The 21735-nt window shown below is 43.6% G+C and overlaps 1 protein-coding gene across 3 annotated transcripts in view; it reads left to right on the top strand.

Moving 5' to 3' along the window:
* Bbs9 (Bardet-Biedl syndrome 9) overlaps positions 1–21735 on the top strand; it is a 390403-nt gene that overhangs the window by 26687 nt on the left and 341981 nt on the right. For all 3 annotated transcript variants that reach the window (XM_055601404.1, XM_055601405.1, XM_055601403.1), the window contains exon 5: positions 6174–6287. In XM_055601404.1, the coding sequence (XP_055457379.1) occupies positions 6174–6287 (114 nt within the window). The remainder of the gene's footprint in view (positions 1–6173; positions 6288–21735) is intronic.

Genomic DNA, 21735 nt, shown 5'->3' with positions numbered 1-21735 from the left:
CTGTCTCTGACATGAACTTAGTGTCCGGCTCTTTGATCACCTTCCCCTGGGGGGTGCAGCCTTGCCAGGTCATAGAGGAAGACAATGCAGCCAGTCCTGATGAGACCTGATAGGCTCGGGTCAGATAGAAGGGGAAGAGGAGCTCCCCTATCAAAGGAAGGGCATAAGGGGATAAAAGGGAGGGAGGGTGGAACTGGGAGGAGACAAGGGAGGGGGCTACAGCCGGGATACAAAGAGAATACACTGTAATAAATAATAAATAAATTTAAAAAATGTTAAAATGAAGAAACCAGAAAGAGCATGAACCAGTGCCCTCCACAGTTTTGGTATTTCTGGCCTCAGGGCGGGACAGATCTTGGGCTAGAACTACGGATGTTTCCAGCTGCTGCTCAACTGGAAACTGATATGGTGAAGGGTGAGAGGTGGAACTGCTGGCTTCTGAAGTCTCTCCTTCAACTGCTTAACCAGTTTCCTTCTCCTGTTTCAAGTTAAGGCCTAATTTATTTAAGTAGTCTTGTGTTTCCTAGTAGGAATTGTTAAGTTTGTGTTCACCTCTGGGCCGCTGTGGCTGCTGTGAACGGTGGAGACTCCTAAGTAGGACTTGCAGTTTGCTGATGTGTTTTCAGACTATGCCTTCGTTTCAAGAATGGAGGCATCCTCCTGCCAGGTTTAATTCCAACTCAGCAGAGCCTGAGCCTGAGTTCATCAGCAGTGGGTGTTTTTGGGAGGTGGGGGTGGGCAAGGCCGTGAGAAGTACTCTCTGACACAGTGAGCAGTCAGAGTGAGGCCATGTACCCCCTACAGTGGCAGTCAGGGAGCTGCAGCTTGGAGGTGAAAAGATCATGTTGGGACTGGAGTCAGGAGGGCCCGTTCGCCTATCAGCTCTTCCAGATGCCAGGTTGAGACTGTGAAGAATGTAGAGAAAAAATAAAAATCGTTTCTTTTATATAACAAAGTTTCTTTATGGGAGGCATTAGGCATTAGACTGGCCAAAAGACAGGTTACCAAGATATAACAAATGATAGCATATGTATACATAGGCGCCCTCAATAGATATGACCCCGAAGTGTGGCTATGCCCCTGTCTGGACACATGCTTATTTCTTCTCGGCTGAAGGCGTGTGTAAGCACTCCCCCTGTTCGGCGTGGCAGGTCTGGATGGGGGCGCAGAATGGCACGTGTAGTTTCTGCGTGGTGGGCCATCTGCCTCTCCGAGCGGGAACCCGTCTTAGGCCCATGCGGTAACTTGGCTGTTTGTCCCCTCCCTTTCCAGTGTGTCTGACTTAGACATGATTACTAATTTTCTTTGTGCCTCATTGATTTTACTATTGACTCTCCCCACCCCCGACATCGTCTACACCCTTCATAGAGGCTGGGCTTTTCTTGGATCTCTCTGTTGTTTAGGCATGCGAGAGGTAACCTTTTTAGGGCATGGGACTGAACAGTGGCTCGCTCCAAGCGCTCATCCTCTTGCTGCTGCTTCCCTCTGTTGAATGACTCGAGGTGCATGAAACTGAGTGAGGAGTGACTTGGGACTTGGGCTCGGAACCAGGAGAGCTTTCGAGGGCCTCTCTGCAGTGCAGCAGGCAGCACTCAAGGGCGGAAAGCGAGCTGTTAGGCGCTGCAAGAGCTTGATTGGCTTTGAGCTTGCGCTGATCACATGCCATTGGTTGAAGCTTGGCTGCTGTGATTGGTGGAGACCGTTCCTGAGGCGGACTCAGAGTGTCGATGTATTGCTAGGTTCAGGCCATGCTTAATTTTAATTTAGTACATCCTTTACCTTGCAGTGCCAGACTGAGCAAGGTGAAGAATGCAGAGGAAGAAAGCCAGTCCTTCCCTCTACCTGAGTAAGGTTTTTAAATGTAAGGTTTTGAGTATGTAGACGTGGGGGCATCCGACATGTCTGACCCAAGAAGCTGGTCATGTCACCGGCAGTGTAGACCCTTCATTTCCTGTGGGCCTGAATCACGCAGGGTTTAGTTCTGAGTAAAGATAAAGGGAACGTTTGTTTAGAAAGAAAAGTATAGTGGGCCACCGAAAAGGCAGAACAGTGACAAAAAGATGTACATTTCAGTTTACACACATGTGGCATGTACCCACCCAACAAATAAAAACAATTAAAAAAGAAAAAGAAACTCGGCTCCGCAGATTCAGTCCAGGCCTTCTCCATCGCAGCAGCTGAGAGCCCTCCTCTTCCTGGTACAGGAGAGAGTCCTTTAAAGTGGAGCCTTCTTCATACATGGCACTCTGCTCAGTTCCATGGTGCCTGCCCGCCATTGTAGCACTCGCAAAGCAGAGGTTGATAAGTGAGTTAAAGACCAGCTTAGAATCCTGTCCTTAAAAAAAGGGGGGGGTGGTAGTTAATTTATTTAGAAAGGAAAATTGTAAGCTCTATTTTTAGAGATTCAAGACCAGATACAAAAGAGGCCCTTTTGAAGAGTGACACATTCTGGCACATTCTGGAAATGGCTCCTTCTTTTCCACTGCTTTTTTATCCTTTTTTCCATCTCCCATTACCTGCCTCTGTCCCGCCCCTTTCTTCTCTCTCCTCTGATCTCCCTCTTTCCCCTCCTCCCTCTCCTTTCCTTCCTCTTGCGATTTGCCTACAGTAGTTTTAAACTTCTGGACTCAAGGCCTCTTCTTGCCTCGGCTTTCTGAGGAATACCTGAGATTACAGGTGCATGCCAATGTGGACATAGCTCTACTTTAAGAAAATAAGAAAACAGTTTATTCTGAGCAAAATTACTCAATGGTTATGTGATCTATTATTAAAATTGTCTTAGTTAGGGTTTCTATTGTTATGAAGAGACACCACAACCACAGCAGCCTTTATAAGGGAAAACCTTTAATTGGGGCTGGATGACAGTGTCAGAGGTTTAGTCCATTATAGTCATGTTGTCGTGTAGGCAGACGTGGTGTTGGAGAAGGAGCTGAAAGTTCTATATGTGGATTGGCAGGCAGCAGGGAGAGAATGCCACACTGGTCCTGGCTTGAGCATCTGAAACCTCAAAGCCCACCTCCAGTGACACACTGCAGCAAGGCCACATCCTCTAATAGTGCCAACCACCACAACTAAAAAACAAACAAACAACCCCCCCAAAAAAACCAAACAAACAACAAAGTCATGAATCATGGTTGAGTGCCATCAGGTGATGGACTTCAGAAAGGACTGGGAATCTCCAGGGGTTATATGCTGTCTTTATTACTTTCTTAGTTTCACAGTCGGTGTGGGCATGTCAAGCTTAGTAGTGCATTCCAAACCTTTTATGGAAAAATGTAGAGCTAGGTAGGTCAGAGCAAGTGCTTGGCCATACACAGGGCTAAAGAGAGCACACAGTATTTTACATCTACAGTATTATTACTATTATTAATCAAATTTGGTTTTTTTGACAATTTTATGCATGTCTATAATACATTCTGTCTGCTTTCTTCTGCTGTCTCATCTCCCTTCCACCCCTGTCAACCTCTTCGTCTCTCTCTACAAGTCACTTTCACACATGCATGTCTTTTTCTTCCATGACCCACTGATTTTAATCAGTGTCTTCTGTTTAACTCTTTTAGTTAGGTTTCTAATGATGTGATGAAATACCATAACCAAAAGCAAGTTGGGAGGAAAGGGCTTATTTATATTACTCTTCTATGTCATAGCTCATCATCAAAGGCAGTTAGGGCAGAAACTTAGGGGCAGGAGTTGATGCAGAGGCCATGCAAGAGTGTTATGTAATGGCTTGCTCCGCATGGCCTGTTCAACCTGATATCTTATAGATCCCAGGACGATCAGCTTGGGTATATCCCTATCCACAATGTCTGTTCCTCGATCAGTCACTAGCTGAGAAAATGTCCTCCCTGTAAGCCTACAGCTGTATCATATGATGGCATTTTCTCTATTGATGCCCCCTCCTCTCAAATGACTCTTGCTTGTGTCAAGTGAACATAAAAACCAGCTGGCATAGTAGTCATGGGTTTGGAACTATCCATGGAGCATATTCTTTGGTGCTCACCAGTGTCTACACAATGGCTGACAATGACTGCCCCTTCTCCAGAATTCACCAGAAGTAACCAGCTGTTCATCAGTGAGGTTTAGGACTCATGAGTCCCTCCCTGAGCCATGACTGATTGTTGACAAGCCGAGTCTTTCCAGTGGCGGTATCATTTTCTTAGGATAGCATTTCGTAGTCCTTCTCCCTATCATCTGGTTCTTACTGTCTGCTCTCTCTTCTTTGATGTTCCTTGAGTCTTAGAGGGAGTGGCATAAATGCCCTTTCAAGGGCTGAGCACTCAACAGTTACTAGTTCTCAGCACCATTTGCAGCTATTCATTATGAATTTCAGTTTTCTGAATACAATAGGTGAATACAATTTCAATGTCATTTGTATACTTTTAGTACCTAGTTACCGTTGGTAAACATCTAGGCTGATTCCACTTTTTAGCATTATGAATGAGGAAGTATTTCTCCACAGTCATGGTGCTTATGCTCTGCTTAGCCAAGGTCAAATAGTTTGTAGGCTCTTTAATAAAGACACAGTGTGCTGGTTAGTTTCATGTCAACTTGACCCAAGCTAGAGTCATTAGGAAAGAATAAACCTCGATTGAGAAAACATTCCCAGATGATTGGCCTGTGGGAATGCCTGGGATATATCTTCTTAATTGATGATTGATGGGAGGGCCCAGATCAATTTAGGCAGTGGGCTTGTGGTCCTGGGTACTTTAAGAAGGCAGACAGAATAAAAGTGGCGAGCAAGCCAGTCATCAGAGTTCCTCCATGGCTTCTGCATTAGTCACTGCTTCCAAGTTCTTACCTTGGGTTCCTTCTCCTCAGCAATGTTGAAAGCTGAAATAAACCATTTCCTCTCCAGGGCGTTGATGGTCATGGTGTTTAACCAAAGCAGTAAAAACTTGAGGACAGAAATTGGCATCTGGTTGTAGGTTATTGCTGTGGCAGAGTTGATCATGTTTTAGGGAAGAATTGTTGTGAATAAGAATGGCTCTTATAGCCTCATATGTTTGAATGCGTATTCATTAGGGAGTGGCACTATTTGAGAAGGATTAGGCGGTATGTCCATTTTGGAGTAGGTATGGCCTTCTTGGAGGAAGTGTGTCACTGTGGATGGACTTGAGGTTTCAAAAGCCCATACTAGGTCCAGTCTCTCCTTCTGCCTATGGGGCAGGATGTAGCTCTCAACTACTTCAGCACTATGCCTACCATACTTACTGCTTGCTTCCTGCCATGATGAAAATGGACTAAAACCCTGCAACTGTAAGCCAGCCTCCAGTTAAATGCTTTCTTTCTTAGGAGTTGCTTGGTCAAGGTGTCTCTTCCTAGCAATAGAACAGTGACTAAGACAATTGTGGAAAGACTTTGGAACTTTGTGATAGAAAAGTTGTTGAGTGCTCAGAGCTCAGTGGTTTGTTCTGTGGGAGCTTGGAAGACAAGAAATTTGAGAGTGATTCAGACAATAGAGGCTTCCTAGAGGAAGTTTGAGAGTCCCTTTAAAGACTGGATTGGCCATTGATAGTTTGAGTTAAGAACTCCTAAAGTGAAACCTCTACTTTGCTGGGACAATTGGAGCTGGTCAGCTGGGGAGGAAGAATCAGCTGTGTCTGAGAAGAGACCTGCATCATTGAGGTGAAATTTTCTGGGGAAATGTTTCTTTGGGCTCAGCACACAGAAGCTGTAGTCCAGAGGGGACCAAGGCTACCTCATGTTGGTGACTGAACTTGATAATGTCTGTAAGAGTCTTCCAGTTGATGCTGTTTTTAGAGGCATTAAGGGGTCATGGAAAACATTGAAAGATCATGGAGCACATTAAAGGGTCGTGAAGAGCAGGGAGGTGTGGCGCTGTATTACATGGCTGGAGTCCTTGAAGAAATACTGGTGATTTTTTAGGGGGAGGGGAGATTTTTTCAGTTTATTTACTTATTTGTTTGAACAATTAAGGTACTTCTATTCTAAAATGTAGAAAAATATATTCTTAGAATTTCAGGGTTTAAGTTAAATATTTAAAAAATTATGTTGGCCTTTTCTGTTGCCAATGTGTTAATTGTTCTTATCTTTTACTGCTTTATAATTTTAATTTCACTAAAACTGAACTAAAGCTGACATAGAGGATGAGAATAAATTAACATAAAAAGTATAAACAGATTGAAAGTAGACTCTTTTTTTCCCCTCCATAGGAACATTGGGTAATGTGGAACATGGAAACCAATATCAGATAAAATTAATGTATGAGCACCATCTTCAGAGGACAGCCTGCAATATGACTTATGGACCCTTTGGTGGTATAAAAGGTAATTTGCTTTGAATCATGAACATGATATTAGAAGTGGTAGATTTACACACTTTGGTCATATTACAATGGACTATTATGTGGTTTGAATCTTAAAGAATTAAGTAAGTCTTTTAGTAGAAATTTTACATTTAGATACCTAAAATAATGGATATGTTTGGTATTCACATGACTTATATTATTATATGGTCTTCAGCTCTTTCTAAATATCTGTGATGGTTTGGATGAGAATAGCCCCCCACAGACTGATTTGTTTGGATGCTTGGTCCACAGCTGATGAACTGTTTGGGAAGGACTAGAATGCGTGACTTTGGAGGAGGTGTGTCCCTGGTGTGGGCTGAGGCTTCAAATTCCAATCCATTCCCAGTTAGCGCTCGATGTGTTTTGCTTGTGGATCAGATGTGAGCTCTCAGCTCCAGCGCCATGCCTGCCTGTCTGCTGCTATGCTCCCCGTCATGATGGTCATTGGCTCTGGAACCAGGAGCGCCAGGTTAAATGCTGTACTGTGTAAGCTGCCTTGGTCATGGCAATAGAAAAGTAATGAAGACAGTATGTTTTCACAGAGCTTTTCTTATAAGCTGGTTAAAAGTGAGTTCTTTTATGGTAGAGCTAAGTGCCTACACTTTCAGTGGCTTAAAGTTTTTTTTCCAAGACAAGGTTTCTCTGTGTTGCCCTGGCTGTCCTAGACCTTGCCCTATAGACCAGGCTGGCCTTGAACTCAGAGATGTTCCTGCCCCTGCCTCCCAAGTGCCAGAATTAAAGGCATGTGCCACCATTGCACAACCAGCATGACTTTTTGATCTTAGTGATGGTCCCTGCTGTACCTGCTAAAGGAAGGCGGGACTACAAAACGGCCTATGCACTTTCTCATGGTAAGAGAGCCCATGGACTCCTTCTGCACAGAAAGCCTGGGACAGATGGAGACTTAAATACAGACTTGATACCACTCATCAAGTCATGATCTCTGGAATGAAGGACAGTGACCTGTGGAGAAGCCCTCTCCCAGAGTCTGCAAAGACATCACCATTATCAAATAGATACCCTTGGGATCTTTGGGCTTCAGGATAGATTTCACCACCTCACTACAAGTAACAAAATCAGCAAATTCTCAAGTTCCTTGAATAAGTGGGCAATGGTTGTATAGCCTACACATATCATGGCCTCTGTATGCATGGCTGCTTTGTTATTTTATGCATGTATGTGTGTATGTATGTATGTATGTATGCAAGCAAGCATGTATGTATGTTTGTATTTTTGAGATCTGGCCTCATACTGTAGTCCAGGCTGACCTGGATCTCACTCTGTGAGCCAGGCTTGCCTTGAACTCACAGTGCAAACTTCTAAGTGCTAGAGCCACAGGCGTGTTCCATTATGTCAGGCTTCCCCTGTATGCCTTATAATTTCTAGATTACTTATAATGCCTAACAGCATATGAATGCCATGCAAATGGTTGTGATATTGTGCTGCTAATTATCAGAACAATAGTATATGTACGTTCAGTACAGAAGCAGTTCTTTCCTGACTGTGGGATGAATCTACCAAAGGAGAAGGCTGGCTTTTCTGACTTAGGCTCATTCCTCTTCCTCTGAATATTTATTTTTTCCAAGCAATAAAAAGGCTTCCTGCAGTACTTCCATCCAGACCCAGGAGTTTAGATTCACCAGGGTGCTGAACAAGAGGGTTCTCATTTGTAGTTCTTGTTCTTTCACTACAGTGTAGCATGGTTGAAGAGGAGTTTGTGGTACAGGGTTGTGGCAATGCATGGTTTTGCGGTTGTGTTGTGTGTGACTATTAATATTTACTATTGATGTCTTCTGGTAAAGTTGCTGTTAATCCTAAACAGCTGTATACCCAAATCACCACACAGACACTGGGATTTATTTCATTAACCTAGAACCAATCCTGGGCAATAGTTGTTCCATCCTAAATCTCCAAGCCCTCATAGTTTCCTAATATTTAGATTTCCCACATTATACTTGCTTTTAGTGATATATTAGGTCCAGTCCATCTCTCTACGTCATTCCAAGATCTCTGCTCCTGCCTCTGTTCTCCCAGCTCTCATCCTCCCACTCTTTTCCTGTCCTCTGGCCCCTCTCTCTCTTCCTGCTTCCTTTCTATTGCTCAACATTGTGGCTAGTTGCTTTATTTTGGCATGTTTACACAAAGTTGAGAAAGGTGATGTTTAGAATAAGTATCACAATGCAATGTCCAGATTGAAACCAGAGAATGCGGGAGAGAAATCAGCATTTGAATGAACAAGGGTAAGGTGTATACATTTCAAAAGAACATTATACCAACATGGTTGTGTCTGCATATATGTCATGTATCACCTGCAGATCTGTGATTAGAAGTTTTGTGATATTTTAGCATCTGGGGGTGTTGTTTTTTTTAAATTCATGTTTTATTGTGTGTGGATGTGTGTGTTTATGTGTGCCACATGCATATAGGTTCTTGAGGATGCCAGGGGGCATCAGATTCCCTTGAACCAGATGGTTGTGAGCTGCTCTAAGGGGCTGGTAACGACCTGAATCCTTCTTAGGAGCAATGGGGGGGTGAGGGGAGGAGGAGGCTGGAGCAATGACTCAGTGGTTAAGGACACTGGCTGCTCTTGCAGAGGACCCGGGTTCAGTTTCAACACCCAACATGGTGGCTTATAACCATTTATAACTGCAGTTCCAGGGAATCTGAAACCCTTTTCTGATGCTAGCACCAGGCATAAGAGGGCGCACATGCATGCAGGAATAACACCCACATGAAACAAATCTATGAACAAACCTCAAAGCAAAGCATGTTCTTTATCGCTCAGCTCTCTCTCCAGCCCCAATCTTGAATATTTCTGTTTGTGATGTACAAGTAAAGTTTTGTGTACTAAACTTAATATGGAACAAAACATTTGACTAGGTTATAGAAGTTCTTGACTGAGTGACAGGAATGTTTGAGGACACAGGTAAGTGAAGAGAGGAGAGGAAGAGTGGGCTTTGTCTGAGGCAATGTGGATGAAGTGCCTCTTCCCACCTCTTCCCCCTTCAAATTGTGATCAGTTTGCTTCTGAAAATGTCTGACATAGCTTGGGGGACCTAATCTCTCTTGTCTATTTGGCCGTTCTTAATTTGTTTCGTTCACCAAATCACCAAAGCAAAAATTGCTAGGCTCTATGGATCTAGCTGGGTGTGATGGCTTATGCCGCTGCTCTTGGTATTCAGGAAGCTGAGGCAGGATTGCTGTGAATTCAAGACTAGCCCCAGCTAAAAAGTGAATTCCAGCCCTGTTCAAAACAAACAGACAAACAAACAAATGGAAACAAAATTACTGTACATCTGGAATCCAGACAGTTGAGATCTGAGGAGAGTACTTCTGTTCTTTAAAGTGGTTGTTTTTCTGGCATTGCTGTGATTCAGGTTACATACTAAATGCTGTGCAGACTGGAGTTTTTTTTTTTTTTTTAATTTTATTTTTTTCTTATCAGTTACATTTTATTAACTCTGTATCCCAGCCGTGTCCCGATCCCTCATTCCCTCCCAGTCCCACCCTCCCTCCCTCATCTCTACCCTGCCCCTTTCCAAGTCCACTGATAGGGGGGACCTCCTCCCCATTCATCTGATCCTGTTTTATCAGGTATCTTCAGGACTGGCTGCAAAGCTCTCCTCTGTGGCCTAACAGGACTGCTCCTCCCTTGGGGGGTGGGGAGGCCAAAGAGCCAGTCATTGAGTTCCTGTTAGAAATACAGACTGGAGTTTTTATTTATCATCAGAAAACTAATTAAAATAAACACGTTCTCTGCTTCGGTGCAACACTTTTGGTGGGTTTCGTAATGGACTTCTGGAGTAATGTGATGGGGTTCAGGACTTGATCTTCTAAATCACAGGCTCTAGGGCTGGGCTTGTGGCTCAGGTAGGTTTTGCATTTGAGGCCCGAGTTCTGTTTAGCAGTAAAACAAACAAATGAGCAAACGACCCTGCCCCTCACTGATGGGTAGATCGTCTCCAGACCCTTATGAGGTAATGTGACTCTCCTGTGAGCGGTGTGCTCTCTAAGCCAAGGCGAGGAATATTCTTTTTGAGTGAGGGTTCACAGGGACTGCTCTGACATAACCCCTGCTGAGCGGCTCCTGCTGGGACTGTCTGTTCACACCCTGTTGTCCTGTCGAGGCTTTCTGTGACAACCCGCTTCGTCCAACGTGAGCTAGAAATTCATGAGTGAAATTGTTCCTTATGGTCTTCATTTGCTCACGAAAGCCCTCAGGTCATATATGTTAGCAGATAAGACAGCCCCACTAGGCCACTCTGGGTTGCTTAGCAACCTCTGACATCACCTGCCAGGAGCCCAGGACATAACATCCTCCATGGTTCTGTTACCTCTCTCTTCCCTCTTACTCTCCTCTTACTGTCTCTCTGTCTCTCGGTTTCTCGATTTCTCTCTGTCTCTGTCTCTGCCCTCCTGGCTCACTCAGGTCCTAACTCCCCTCCCCTTCTCTTTCCTCAAATAGATTTCCTTCTACCACGGGTATTGTGTGGCGGCGTATTTTTCCATATTATAACAATATGAGCTATTATTTTATTGCTTTTCTGCTCGAAGCCTGTTTTTGGTTGAAGGACCTCAGCTTTGAACCTAAGATGAGTGAAGATGGATTTTCATGAATATATGCGACTAGACTAGCTGAAAACAAAGCCTCACCTGTCCTTCTCTTAGCCCTTGAATTGTATTTCATGTTTAAAACGTGCCATTCTGACACTCTTTACTCTTCTTTGGTTGAGAACAAAACATTTTACAGCTTGAAACAGAACTCAGCGGAGGCAGGAAGATCAGGAATTCCAGCTCAGCTTCGGGAGTCCAAGGCTAGCCTGAACCAGACAAGACTGGCTCAGGAAACAAACCGAACTGCCTTAGGGAACATAGGTGTGTGCTCGCAACTGCGCTCTCAACACCCAACACTGGAAAAACGTTTGCCAGGTGGAGAAATTACGGAGTCTGGCGGTTGTCATTGTTTTTTGTTTTGTTTTGTGATACGTGAAACAAGCAGTAGAAGCTATAGCCCTGGGAAGAAGAAAAGAAGTCACCCCCAAGGTGTGTTCATTTGACCGAAGTCTCGTTCTCTCCCTTGTCGCCAGCGTGGTCACTCTCATCTCAAGCAGTCAGAGTGCTGCTTGCTTTGTTTGTGTTTTGCCTTTCTGGGGACAAGGTCTCCTGTAGGCCAGGCTGGAACCGGCTGGAAAAGGTTGTGTAGTGGAGGCTGGCTCAGGCCCCTCCCGGTGCATGCTGGAACCACTCAGGAGCGAGCCATTCTTTTGCTTTGTAAGTTACTTAGAATTAACAATGCGAGGAAAATTTGGAGTTTTAGGAAAGGAACCAAGTAAAAAGCAAACCTGGTGCTATTTTAGGCTAGGTGGGAGGACACCGGGCCGCGCACCAGAACCAGCTACCACTAGATGGCGGGCCTCTACAGCTTTGGACGTGGTTTGGGCCTGCCCCTGGCTCGGAGGAGAAGCGGCCTCCAGCGGTGGCCGGTGTAATCCGGGCACTGCGGAGGCGGAGGCGAGAGGCTGAGGCCGCGACGTGAAGCTTGCCTCCGAAAACAAAACAGCAAAAATCGCGAATGAAGAAATTTATCCTGACGTTTCTTTCTTTGACTAAAAATAGAACTTCTTCAAGTTGAGAAGAATTTTTTTTAAAGCAAAAATTATTAGGTCCTATCCGACAGGATGTAATGTGGGAATTCTTCCTCCACCACGTGCACTTGAAACTTTAATTTGCATTTGAATCACGAGACCGTGGTAAAATTCGGGTTCTGAGTCTCATTATTTTAAGTTGGACTTGAGAGTCTGAGCTTGTGTTTCTGAGTGATGATGCCGAGTTGCAGGTACCAACTCACACTCTGGCCCTCCCCCTGCCCGTCCTTGCTCTGGCTTCTCAGTGCTTTACAGTTTGAAAATTTTCTCCAGCTTGCTTTAATGAGAAAAGAGTGCTCTCACTTAGCATCAAGAAGCCCGTGGGATTAACTATACCAACTTCCTCCTTAACGGGGCTACTATTGAATCTGGAGCGACTTTCCTATCAGAAAGGACTATAGTCTGCTTTGGACCAACTTTAGTATGAAATTTTAAAATTGCTGTTACATTTATTTGTGTGTGTGTTGGAAGAGGGAGGGCGAGAGAGAGAGAGAGAGAGAGAGCAGGAGCAAGAACGAGGAGAAAATGAACTATTGTGTACGTGTGAAGGTTAGAGGACAACTTGCTGGGCTCATTCTCTCCCACCGCACAGGCCCTGAGGACTGAACTCAGGCCGCCAGGCTTGAAAGCACGTGCCTTTACCTGCTGCTTACCCCCAATGAATGAATTTTGATTAGTCATCGATTATGTCAAAACATTGGTGACTTCTAGGTTATGTGTTTATGTTCAGTTTCATCTTTTGCTTCATGTTTTGGTTTATAAAGGAAGTCCAAGAAAGTCTCCAAAATGAAATGTTGGTGATACATACCCACACCCCCACACACTTTTTTTTCCAAAAAGGATGTGTTTCATGTGAGAACATTTTTGAGTCAGGGCCCTTATGTACGGCCCTGGCTGAGCTGATGCCCCTGTATCATGGTTGGTCCCAGACTTGTAGCCTTCCGACCTCATCCTCCCTGGCTGGTTTAGAGAGTATAGGTGTGTGTGCAGCTTAAGAGAAGATTTTTTTTTTTTTGAAACTTTAAAATCAAAGTTACTTTAAAAATGTTTTTATCCCCTATTTTTGACTTAAAATGTATTATTTGAGAATTTTGTATGTAAATATGATGTATTTTTATCCAATCCACTGCACACTTCCTCCCTTTTAATTCCTCCAATACCATTTACATGTAAGCCAGAGTGCCTTTTGGGTCTCTGAGCGTGTTCTTGGATAATGTCCCTGAGCCTTGGAGTAATGTCCTCTTTACGGTTGCGCACACTCGGCTCACCCTCGGCACCTTGATCATCGTGCGTCGCTGCATGAACTGCTTTTCATGGCCGGAGAAGCTTCTGATCAAGGTTGAGGCAGCACCATCTAAGGCTGGATCCTCCCTGCCCCTTTCCAAGTCCACTGATAGGGGAGGTCCTCCTCCCCTTCCGTAAGACCCTAGCTTATCAAGTCTCCTCAGGACTGGCTGCAGTGTCCTCTTCTGTGGCCTAGCCAGGCTGCTCTTCCCTCGTGGGAGGGGAGTGGATGAGCTCGCCGTTGAGTTCATGTCAGAAATAGTCCCTGTTCCCCTTATTAGAGAATTCATTTGGACACTGAGCTACCATGGGCTATATCCGAGCAGGGATTCTAGGTTATATCCATACATGGTCCTTGGTTGGAGAAACAGTTTCATGAAAGACCCCTGTGCCTTGGTATATTTGGTCCTTGTGGCGCTCCACACGGCGTGATCTTAATGCCATCTCTTCCTCATTTTCAACATTCCTTACACCAAAATTCATGTTTGCTTTTTTTTTTTTTTCCTGAAAATGTAGTTATTTCTTAAAGGAATATATTGACCCAGAGAAAAGAGAAAGTGAGTGATTTGGTGCCGGCCACAGACACAATCTTTGGTGATGCAGTGTGGAATAGACCCCTCCCCCAATGTTCCCCTCTTAGCTTATTCAGAGCAATCGTATATTTTTGGAACTTAGCTTTTTCTCTGCCAGAAGGGAACAGCCATGGCACATGTTTGTCACGTAAAGCCAGATGCTGTGTAATATGAAATGCAAGGAGAGCATGACAATAAATACATGGAAAGGATACATTTTTTTTTCTGTTTGAAATAAACATGTTTTTATGTTAGTTTTTTCTTACTAGATGTTATTTTTTTTCCCCTTCACATGACTCAGTTCCGCAATGACGGCTCTTCCATATATTTTAGGAATTTTGTAAGTACCTAACTTCTTTCCAGTTGCTACTCAAAGAAGCCTCATGCCAATGACTGCAACTTAGATAAGAAAGCATTATTGTGTATTATTTATTTCTTAATCCTAACTGACAGTTTTTCAACTTCTTAACCTTCACAATAATTACTAACCTTTCATGAGTTAGCTGATTATTAGAAATAAATAAGATATCTTTTTTGTCATTTTTTAAATTTTATTTTTTTCTTATCAGTTACATTTTATTAACTCTGTATCCCAGCCGTGTCCCGCTCCTTCATTCCCTCCCAATCCCACCCTTCCTCCCTCATCTCCACTGTGCCCCTTTCCAAGTCCACTGGTAGGGGGGACCTCCTCCCCATTCATCTGATCCTGTTTTATCAAATATCTTCAGGACTGGCTGCAAAGTCCTCCTCTGTGGCCTAACAGGACTGCTCCTCCCTTGAGGGGTGGGGAGGTCAAAGAGCCAGTCATTGAGTTCCTGTTAGAAATAGTCCTTGTTCCCCTTACTATGGGAAACCAATTGATTACTGAGCTACCACGGGCTACATCCGAGCAGAGGTTCTAGGTTATATCCATACATGGTCCTTGGTTGAATGTCAGTCTCAGAAAAGACCCTGTGCCCAGATATATTTGGTCCTTGTGGAGCTCCTAGCCTTTCCCCATCATACTAACCCCCCTTCTTTCATATGATTCCCTGTACTCTGCCAAAGGTTTGGTTATGAATCTTTGTATCTGCTTTGAAAACACTGCTAGTTAGAGTCTTTCAGATGCCTTCAGTAGACTCCTGTCATACGTTCAATGCACATCCCATCTGTCTTTCTAAATGAGGATTGATCATCTTATCCCATGTCCACTCTCTTGATTATCTTTTTTATGTGTATTGATTTCAATATGTTTATCATATCGTATAGGTCTATATAAGCGAGTATATACCATGTTTGTCTTTCTCCTTCTGGGATATATCACTCAGAATGATCTTTTCTAGATCCCACCATTTGCCTGCAAATTTCATGATTTTCTCCTTTTTGATTGCTGAGTAGTATTCCATTGTGTAAAAATACCACAATTTCTGTATCCATTCCTCTGTTGATGGACCTCTGGGTTGTTTCCAGGTTCTGGCTATTACAAATAGAGCTGCTATAAACATGGTTGAGCAAGTATCCCTTTTGTGTACTTGAGCAAAGTTTGTGTATATACCTAGCAGTGGTATAACTGGGTCTTGAGGAAGCACTATTCCTAATTGTCTGAGAAAGTGCCAGATAGATTTCCAAAGTGGTTGTACCAGTTTACATTTCCACCAGCAGTGGAGGAGGGTTCCCCTTTCTCCACAACCTCTCCAGCATGTGTTGTCACTTGAGTTTTTCATCTTGGCCATTCTGATGGGTGTGAGGTAAAATCTCAGGGTCGTTTTGATTTGCATTTCCCTGATGGCTAATGAGGTTGAGCATTTCTTTAAGTGTTTCTCTGCCGTTTGATATTCCTCTGTCAAGAATTTTCTGTTTAGCTCTGTTCCCCATTTTTTAATTGGATTACTTGGTTTGCTGCTTTTCAGCTTCTTTAGTTCTTTGTATATACTGGATATTAGTCCTCTGTCAGATAAAGGGTTAGTGAAGATTCTTTCCCAATCTGTAGGCAGAGTTTTATTATGTAGTCCTGGGTGGCCTGGAACTCACTATGGTGACTGGGCTAGTCTTTTTTTTTTTTTTAAACTTTTTTTTTTATTAATTACAATTTATTCACTTTGTATCCCCCCCATAGCTCCCTCCCTCCTCCTCTCCCAATCCCACCATCCCTCCCCCTTTTCCACCCATGCCCTACCCATGTCCACTGATAGGGGAGGTCCTCCTCCGCTTCCTTCTGATACTAGTCTATCAGGTCTCATCAGGAGTGGTTGCATTGTCTTCCTCTGTGGCCTGGTAAGGCTGCTCCCCCCTCAGGGGGAGGTGATCAAAGAGTCAGCCACTGAGTTCATGTCAAGAGACAGTCCCTGTTCCCATTACTATGGAACCCACTTGGACACTGAACTGCCATGGGCTACCTCTGTGCAGGGTTTTAGGTTATCTCCATGACTGGGCTAGTCTTTTTATTTTTTTTTAATTCTTTATTAATAACACTTTATTCACTTTGTATCCCTCCTGTGGTTCCCTTCCTCCTCCCACCCCAATCCCTCCCTTTCTCCCCCTGGGCTAGTCTTAAACTCATGTTATTTGCTTGCCTTTGTCTCCCAAGTGCTGGGATAAAAAGTGTGTGCCACCATGACTGGTCTTAAAATTCTTAAATAATTGTCTTATTATTCTAAACGTCATGTCTGTGTGTGTGTGTCTGGGTCGCAGCTCTGGGTCTTTGGGGGTGGCATGTGCAGGTCCTGTGTGGTTGGGGTCTAACCTTGCCACCACTGTCACCTGATCTTGCTGCTCTGCTCCTCAGGTTGCCTTCCAGTCTGCATACTCAAAATAATTTCTTTAAATGATGTCTGCTTGCAAACTTAGAGGTTTCCTGATACATAACAGTGTCTTAATCTGTCTGTACTATTATATCAAAGTACTTGGTTCTAGCTGATTCATAAAAAAAAAATTTCATTTGTTTATTATAGTTTGGATGGCTAGGAAGTTCATAGCTGAATTGTCACCAGTCAGTGTGTGGTGAAGGCCCCTCCCTTGCTTGCTTGCCTGCCTTTCTTTTGTGATACTCATTTTTTTCTCCCCAATATGGGGTTTTTCTGTGGTGGCTATGGCTGTCCTGGAACTCGAGTTGTAGACCAGGCTGGCCTTGAACTCATGTAGATCCATGTCCTTACTCCTCTAGAGAGCTGGGTCTTAAGATGTGTGCCACCACAGCCAGCTTAATACTAGGCATTATACCCAGATGATGTAGGAGAGGCTGCCAGGCCTCCTGGTTTCACCTTCACTCACAGCTGTTTTCTCTTATGCCCGCCACAGCACTTACGCAGGTGAAGGTTGGCAGTGGAGACTAGTTCATGCCTGCTACTTCCGTGCATTCGTTATCCCTTTGTCATTAATTTTAGCTGTGTAACATGACATTCAAAACTGTTGAGTATTTGCTATAATCCTCATGGATCAAAATGGCTTTGGTTTTAAATAATTATTTAACTTCTGTAATATTTAATATGAGGCGCTTCACTTCTTGATACTTTCCTCCAGACAAGATCTCAGAGCACAGGCTAATCTCACATTGTCTATGAGCCCATGAGCCTGAGGGTGACCTTGAACTCCCAGTCTTCCTGCTGTCTCCTAAGTGCTAGGATTCCAGGCAGGCACTAACTACCATATAGTGCTGGAGGCTGAGCCCAGAGCTCTGTTTTAGGCCCACACCCTGCCAACTAAAGTGCATCCCCAACTTCCTTTCTTTTTAGATAAAGTCTTGCTGAAGAGTTTAAGCTACCCTCCAACTTGTGATTCTCCTGTCTCAGAAGACTGAATGCTGGGGTTACAGGTGTTTCCCAGCTGTGCTGTTGGCTTCTTAATATTGCTTTCCCTATATGTGGTGTGAAAGCTCATTTTCCTTTAACTCTTCCAAGTACTCTCCATTGATTTTTTTAAAACTGTCAAATAGAACCTAAGAAAGGTAGAATTCATCAAGGCGGTATCATGTCACAGAGCAGACATAATGTGGCACGGTGTGGGTTAGAGAAGTCCGGTGACACACTGGTCCCCAGTTGTGACTAAGGTGGAAAGAACATATATGTAAAGCTCCAAGATGTTTAAGTACAATTGTCAGTAAAGGAAGTGAGCAGAATTCTACCAATGATATATATGAGCATTGTGGAATATTTTTCAAATAATAAAATGACTTCTATAAACTTGTATAGGATTATATTGTCACATAAATAAAAATTTGTGAAGTCTTTGGAATAAAAGGCCTGCCAAAGAAAATAGTGAATTGGAGGATAAGGCAGAGGTTGCCTTTCACCTCATAGTGAGGCAAACCCCAAATAACTCCTCATTGTCTGAAGTGGAGCCTTTTTCTCATCTGCCAAGGACACATATTAGTGGCCACATGTGGTTATGGAGAGGTTGCTCCCAAAGCCAGCTGGAGTCTTTGATTGCTATCCAGAGGGGGAACTGATATGCTCTGATGGGGTGAAGGAACAGCCAGAGCCCGGCTTTGTTTCTTCCGTGGGGGTGTCACTGCTAATAAAAGATTACTGCTGCTTTCCTCCTAGGGAATTAAGGGATGTTTGGATAGCCCTTGCTTCACCACTGAGCCATGCGGCCCACCTTTTCTAATACATATGGTTGAATTGTCGGAGATCAATGTTAGAGAACACTCATTGGCCAGTGACTCATTGGTCATGCCTACGCATGGGTGTGTAGGTCCATCCCTCATTTGTCTCTAAGATCCTTTATGAGCCTTCAGTGAGGAGTTAGGTCAAGGGGTTATAGGGCTGACTGTCATCCCACACTGGTTTGTTTGTTTGTTTATCATGTATACAATATTTATAAAATCTGTGGTACAAGGCCCATAAAGTAGTATCACTTTTAAATAGAATAAATAATGTAACTTTCAAATTGTTGTACCTGAATCTCGAGCCTCCAAAAGACCACCACCAGAGTCGAGTCCGTTGCAAAACACATGAGGATATTTTATTACAAGCTGCAGCTTGGGCTTACACCTCTCACCACCAAAGTGGTAAGAGCCAAGAGCCTCGTGCCTGGGTTAGTTGGGTGATTTTAAAGAGTTCCTCCCAGCATGCCCAAAGCAAGGGGATTCCTGCCTGGCAAGCATCTATTGGTCAAAACACAAAAGGGATGTTGCATTTTGAATTGATTGGCTATAGGAAGGTCCCCAAACCATTAATGAACCATCCCTAGGGGGATGGGCCAGTTTCCTAGCAACTGTATAACTAGTGGATAGGGGTGGGGAGGAGGGGTGTGTGTGTGGGGGGAGATTGCATTAAGCTAGTTTCTTTTCCCAGGTGGCTGGGGCTTTAAACTTTTTGGTCTCTCACAAATAATATTGTCCTATATATTGTGCTGTATAAAACCTTTAGTTTCTGAGGGCTCTAAAGATAGTCCCATGTAGTCTTCCAATTAAGTGATATGATTATTTAAAGTTGTTATTTATTTATTTTTTTTTTTGTAAAAGGTGAATACTGAATATTCTTTATATCTTCTTGCTTACTATTACTAAGAATAGGGGTGGGTGAAATGATGATTTGAAACTTCTTGGTGGTGCTTGAAGAATAACAACAAGAAACCCCAACTTGTTTCTGGGGGCCACATGTGAGAACAGGGAAATCTTTGTTAGCACTGCCCTTGAATGTGGTGTCCCTAAGTGGGTATAGGGCACGCTTATCATTCCAGCTATTAAGCCTAATGGTGTGGGATAATACTGGGTCTGTACACCAGCTGTTTGGGAGGACTGTGGCAATTTATAGAAACTGTGTCTTTAAAAAAAAGGTTAAAAAACAAACAAACAAATCTAAAAAAACCCCAAAATCATACATAGCCTGCCCCCTCCTCTAACAAAGCACATCTCCAACAAGGTTGTACCTCCTAATTCTCAGAAAGCAACACTCCCTCTTGACTAAGCATTCAAATAGATGAGCCTACGGGCCATCCTTATTCAAACCACCACACACTATACCTACCTCCCAGGTTTCCTAGAACTCATTATGTAGCCTAAGCTGGACCTGACCTTCTGTCTCATTCTCCCAGGTGTCAGGATTACAAATGTGTGCTACAAAGCCAAGCCAAAGTGCTAGTTTTGGTAGGATCTGACCATCTCAAATCTATACACATTTTGTGTGGTGTGGTGTGGTGTGGTGTGGTGTGGTGTGTGTGTGTGTGTGTGTGTGTGTGTGTGTGATTTTATGGAATTGGGAAGGCTAAGTGATTCAGGTGATATGTAGAGTTCCAGGAGGCTGGTGCACACCACAGATCCCAGGACTCAGGAGGTGGACTCAGAAGGATCATGGATCAGCATGTACTACCTAATGAGACCCTGCCAAGACAGAAACAGGGAATGAAGAAGGAAAGAGGGAGGGAAGGAAGAAAGGAAGGAGGAAGGAAGAAGGGAGGAGGGAAGATGACAGGAAGGAAGAGGGAAGACAACAGGAAGGGAAAGGAAGGGAAAAGAGAAGAGAGAATAAATGTTCACTAGTGGTCTGGGGGTATGGCTCAGTGGACTAGCCCTTGGCTAGTGTGCCTGAGCTGGGCCCTGGCCCACTTCTCCTTACATCAGTACCTTAGTGCCCTGACTAAAGGATGTGCAGATATAAAAATTAAGAAGACTGTCTTCAGATTTAGAAAGATTTATAAATCTTTGGGCAAATATGAACACAGCTGTTGTAGATCTCCCATTCCCGATCCTTATTTCCACTGTGAAACATCACCCACAGTATTGAGATGAGCTTTCTAAAATTGGTAGGTGTGTCCCGTGTCAAAGAATGCTGTTGTACATGTTTACTTTTTAAACTTTCAAAACACAATGTGCTTTGAAATATCAGAAATGATTAAGCTGGGTGTAGGAAGTAAGCCTTGTACATTCCCTTAATATTTGAATGATTCATTTTTTTTTAAACCTTAGTCAAAGATGAGTTCCCAATGGGGAGTGGTGGCCTTGTGGCTAAAGTGCTTGCTGTGCAAGCTTCAGGACCTGAGTTCAGATCCCTAGAGCCCAGGAAAGCAAGGTATGGTGGTGTGGACCTGTGATCCCAGTGCTCATGGGATGGAGACAGAGCCAGGAGATCCCTGGAAGCTGGTGGGCCAGCTAGCCTGGTGTTCACAGTGTTCCCCAAGCAATCAAGAGAGACCCTGCCTCAAGCAAGATGGAAGGTGAGAGAGAGTTCACACTTTGATTGCCACACTCTCCCTCTCCCATCCTGTAACACACAAATGCACCCCCCCCCCACATGCACACACACAATCTTTTAAGTCAGTATTTCCAGATTTTGGCTAAAATGAGGTAGTGTTGTTTAATATGGAAACAATAACAGAGGTATTCCTAAATCTAATTTGGAAAGTTACATTCATGATGTTAGGGGACTGTGAACATAGTCTGAGTGGAAAATTAAGATTTCATATGGTTGTTTGCAGCTGCTTGATCAAGCCCTAATATAGTTCATTGTTCTAAAGATGACATTTGTAAAAAATTTGGAAGGCAGAAGTATATGAAAATCAACAGTTTCTAAAGTAGTACAGACTGGTCTTAATAGTCTATCATGTTTCATTTATTGAAGGGAATACATGAAAAGAAAAGAAAACAGAACAGTTAAGATGAAAAGCTACATAGAGCAGAAAGAGTTAGGGAGATGACCAAAAGGAAATGCACTCTTCTGCTTTTTTTTCTCAGCAATCTGTCTGAATTTGTTTCGCTCTCATTATTTATCTAGCCCCGAGGCAAAGCGTGCAGTCTTATAACAAAGAGGGTGTTATGAGGAGGTCTCTTTTCAACAATAAACCCTAACATATGTGTAAATCTTGCAACCTTGTAACAGGAAACTTCATAATGAGGGAGGACTGTGCCGAGCTTTTCCACAATTTTGGAAGAATGAGTTTTATGAGGTGTTAGACAAAGAAATTATCAACTGAGTTTTATGCTGTGGGGCTAAGAGATTTGTTGTGACTG

This window comes from Psammomys obesus, unplaced genomic scaffold (genome assembly GCF_907164565.1).
Source record: "Psammomys obesus unplaced genomic scaffold, mPsaObe1.curated_primary_1811, whole genome shotgun sequence".
Classification (NCBI taxonomy): Eukaryota; Metazoa; Chordata; class Mammalia; order Rodentia; family Muridae; genus Psammomys; species Psammomys obesus.
Note: the sequence above shows the minus strand (reverse complement) of the source record. Positions and strands in the feature narration are given on the sequence as shown.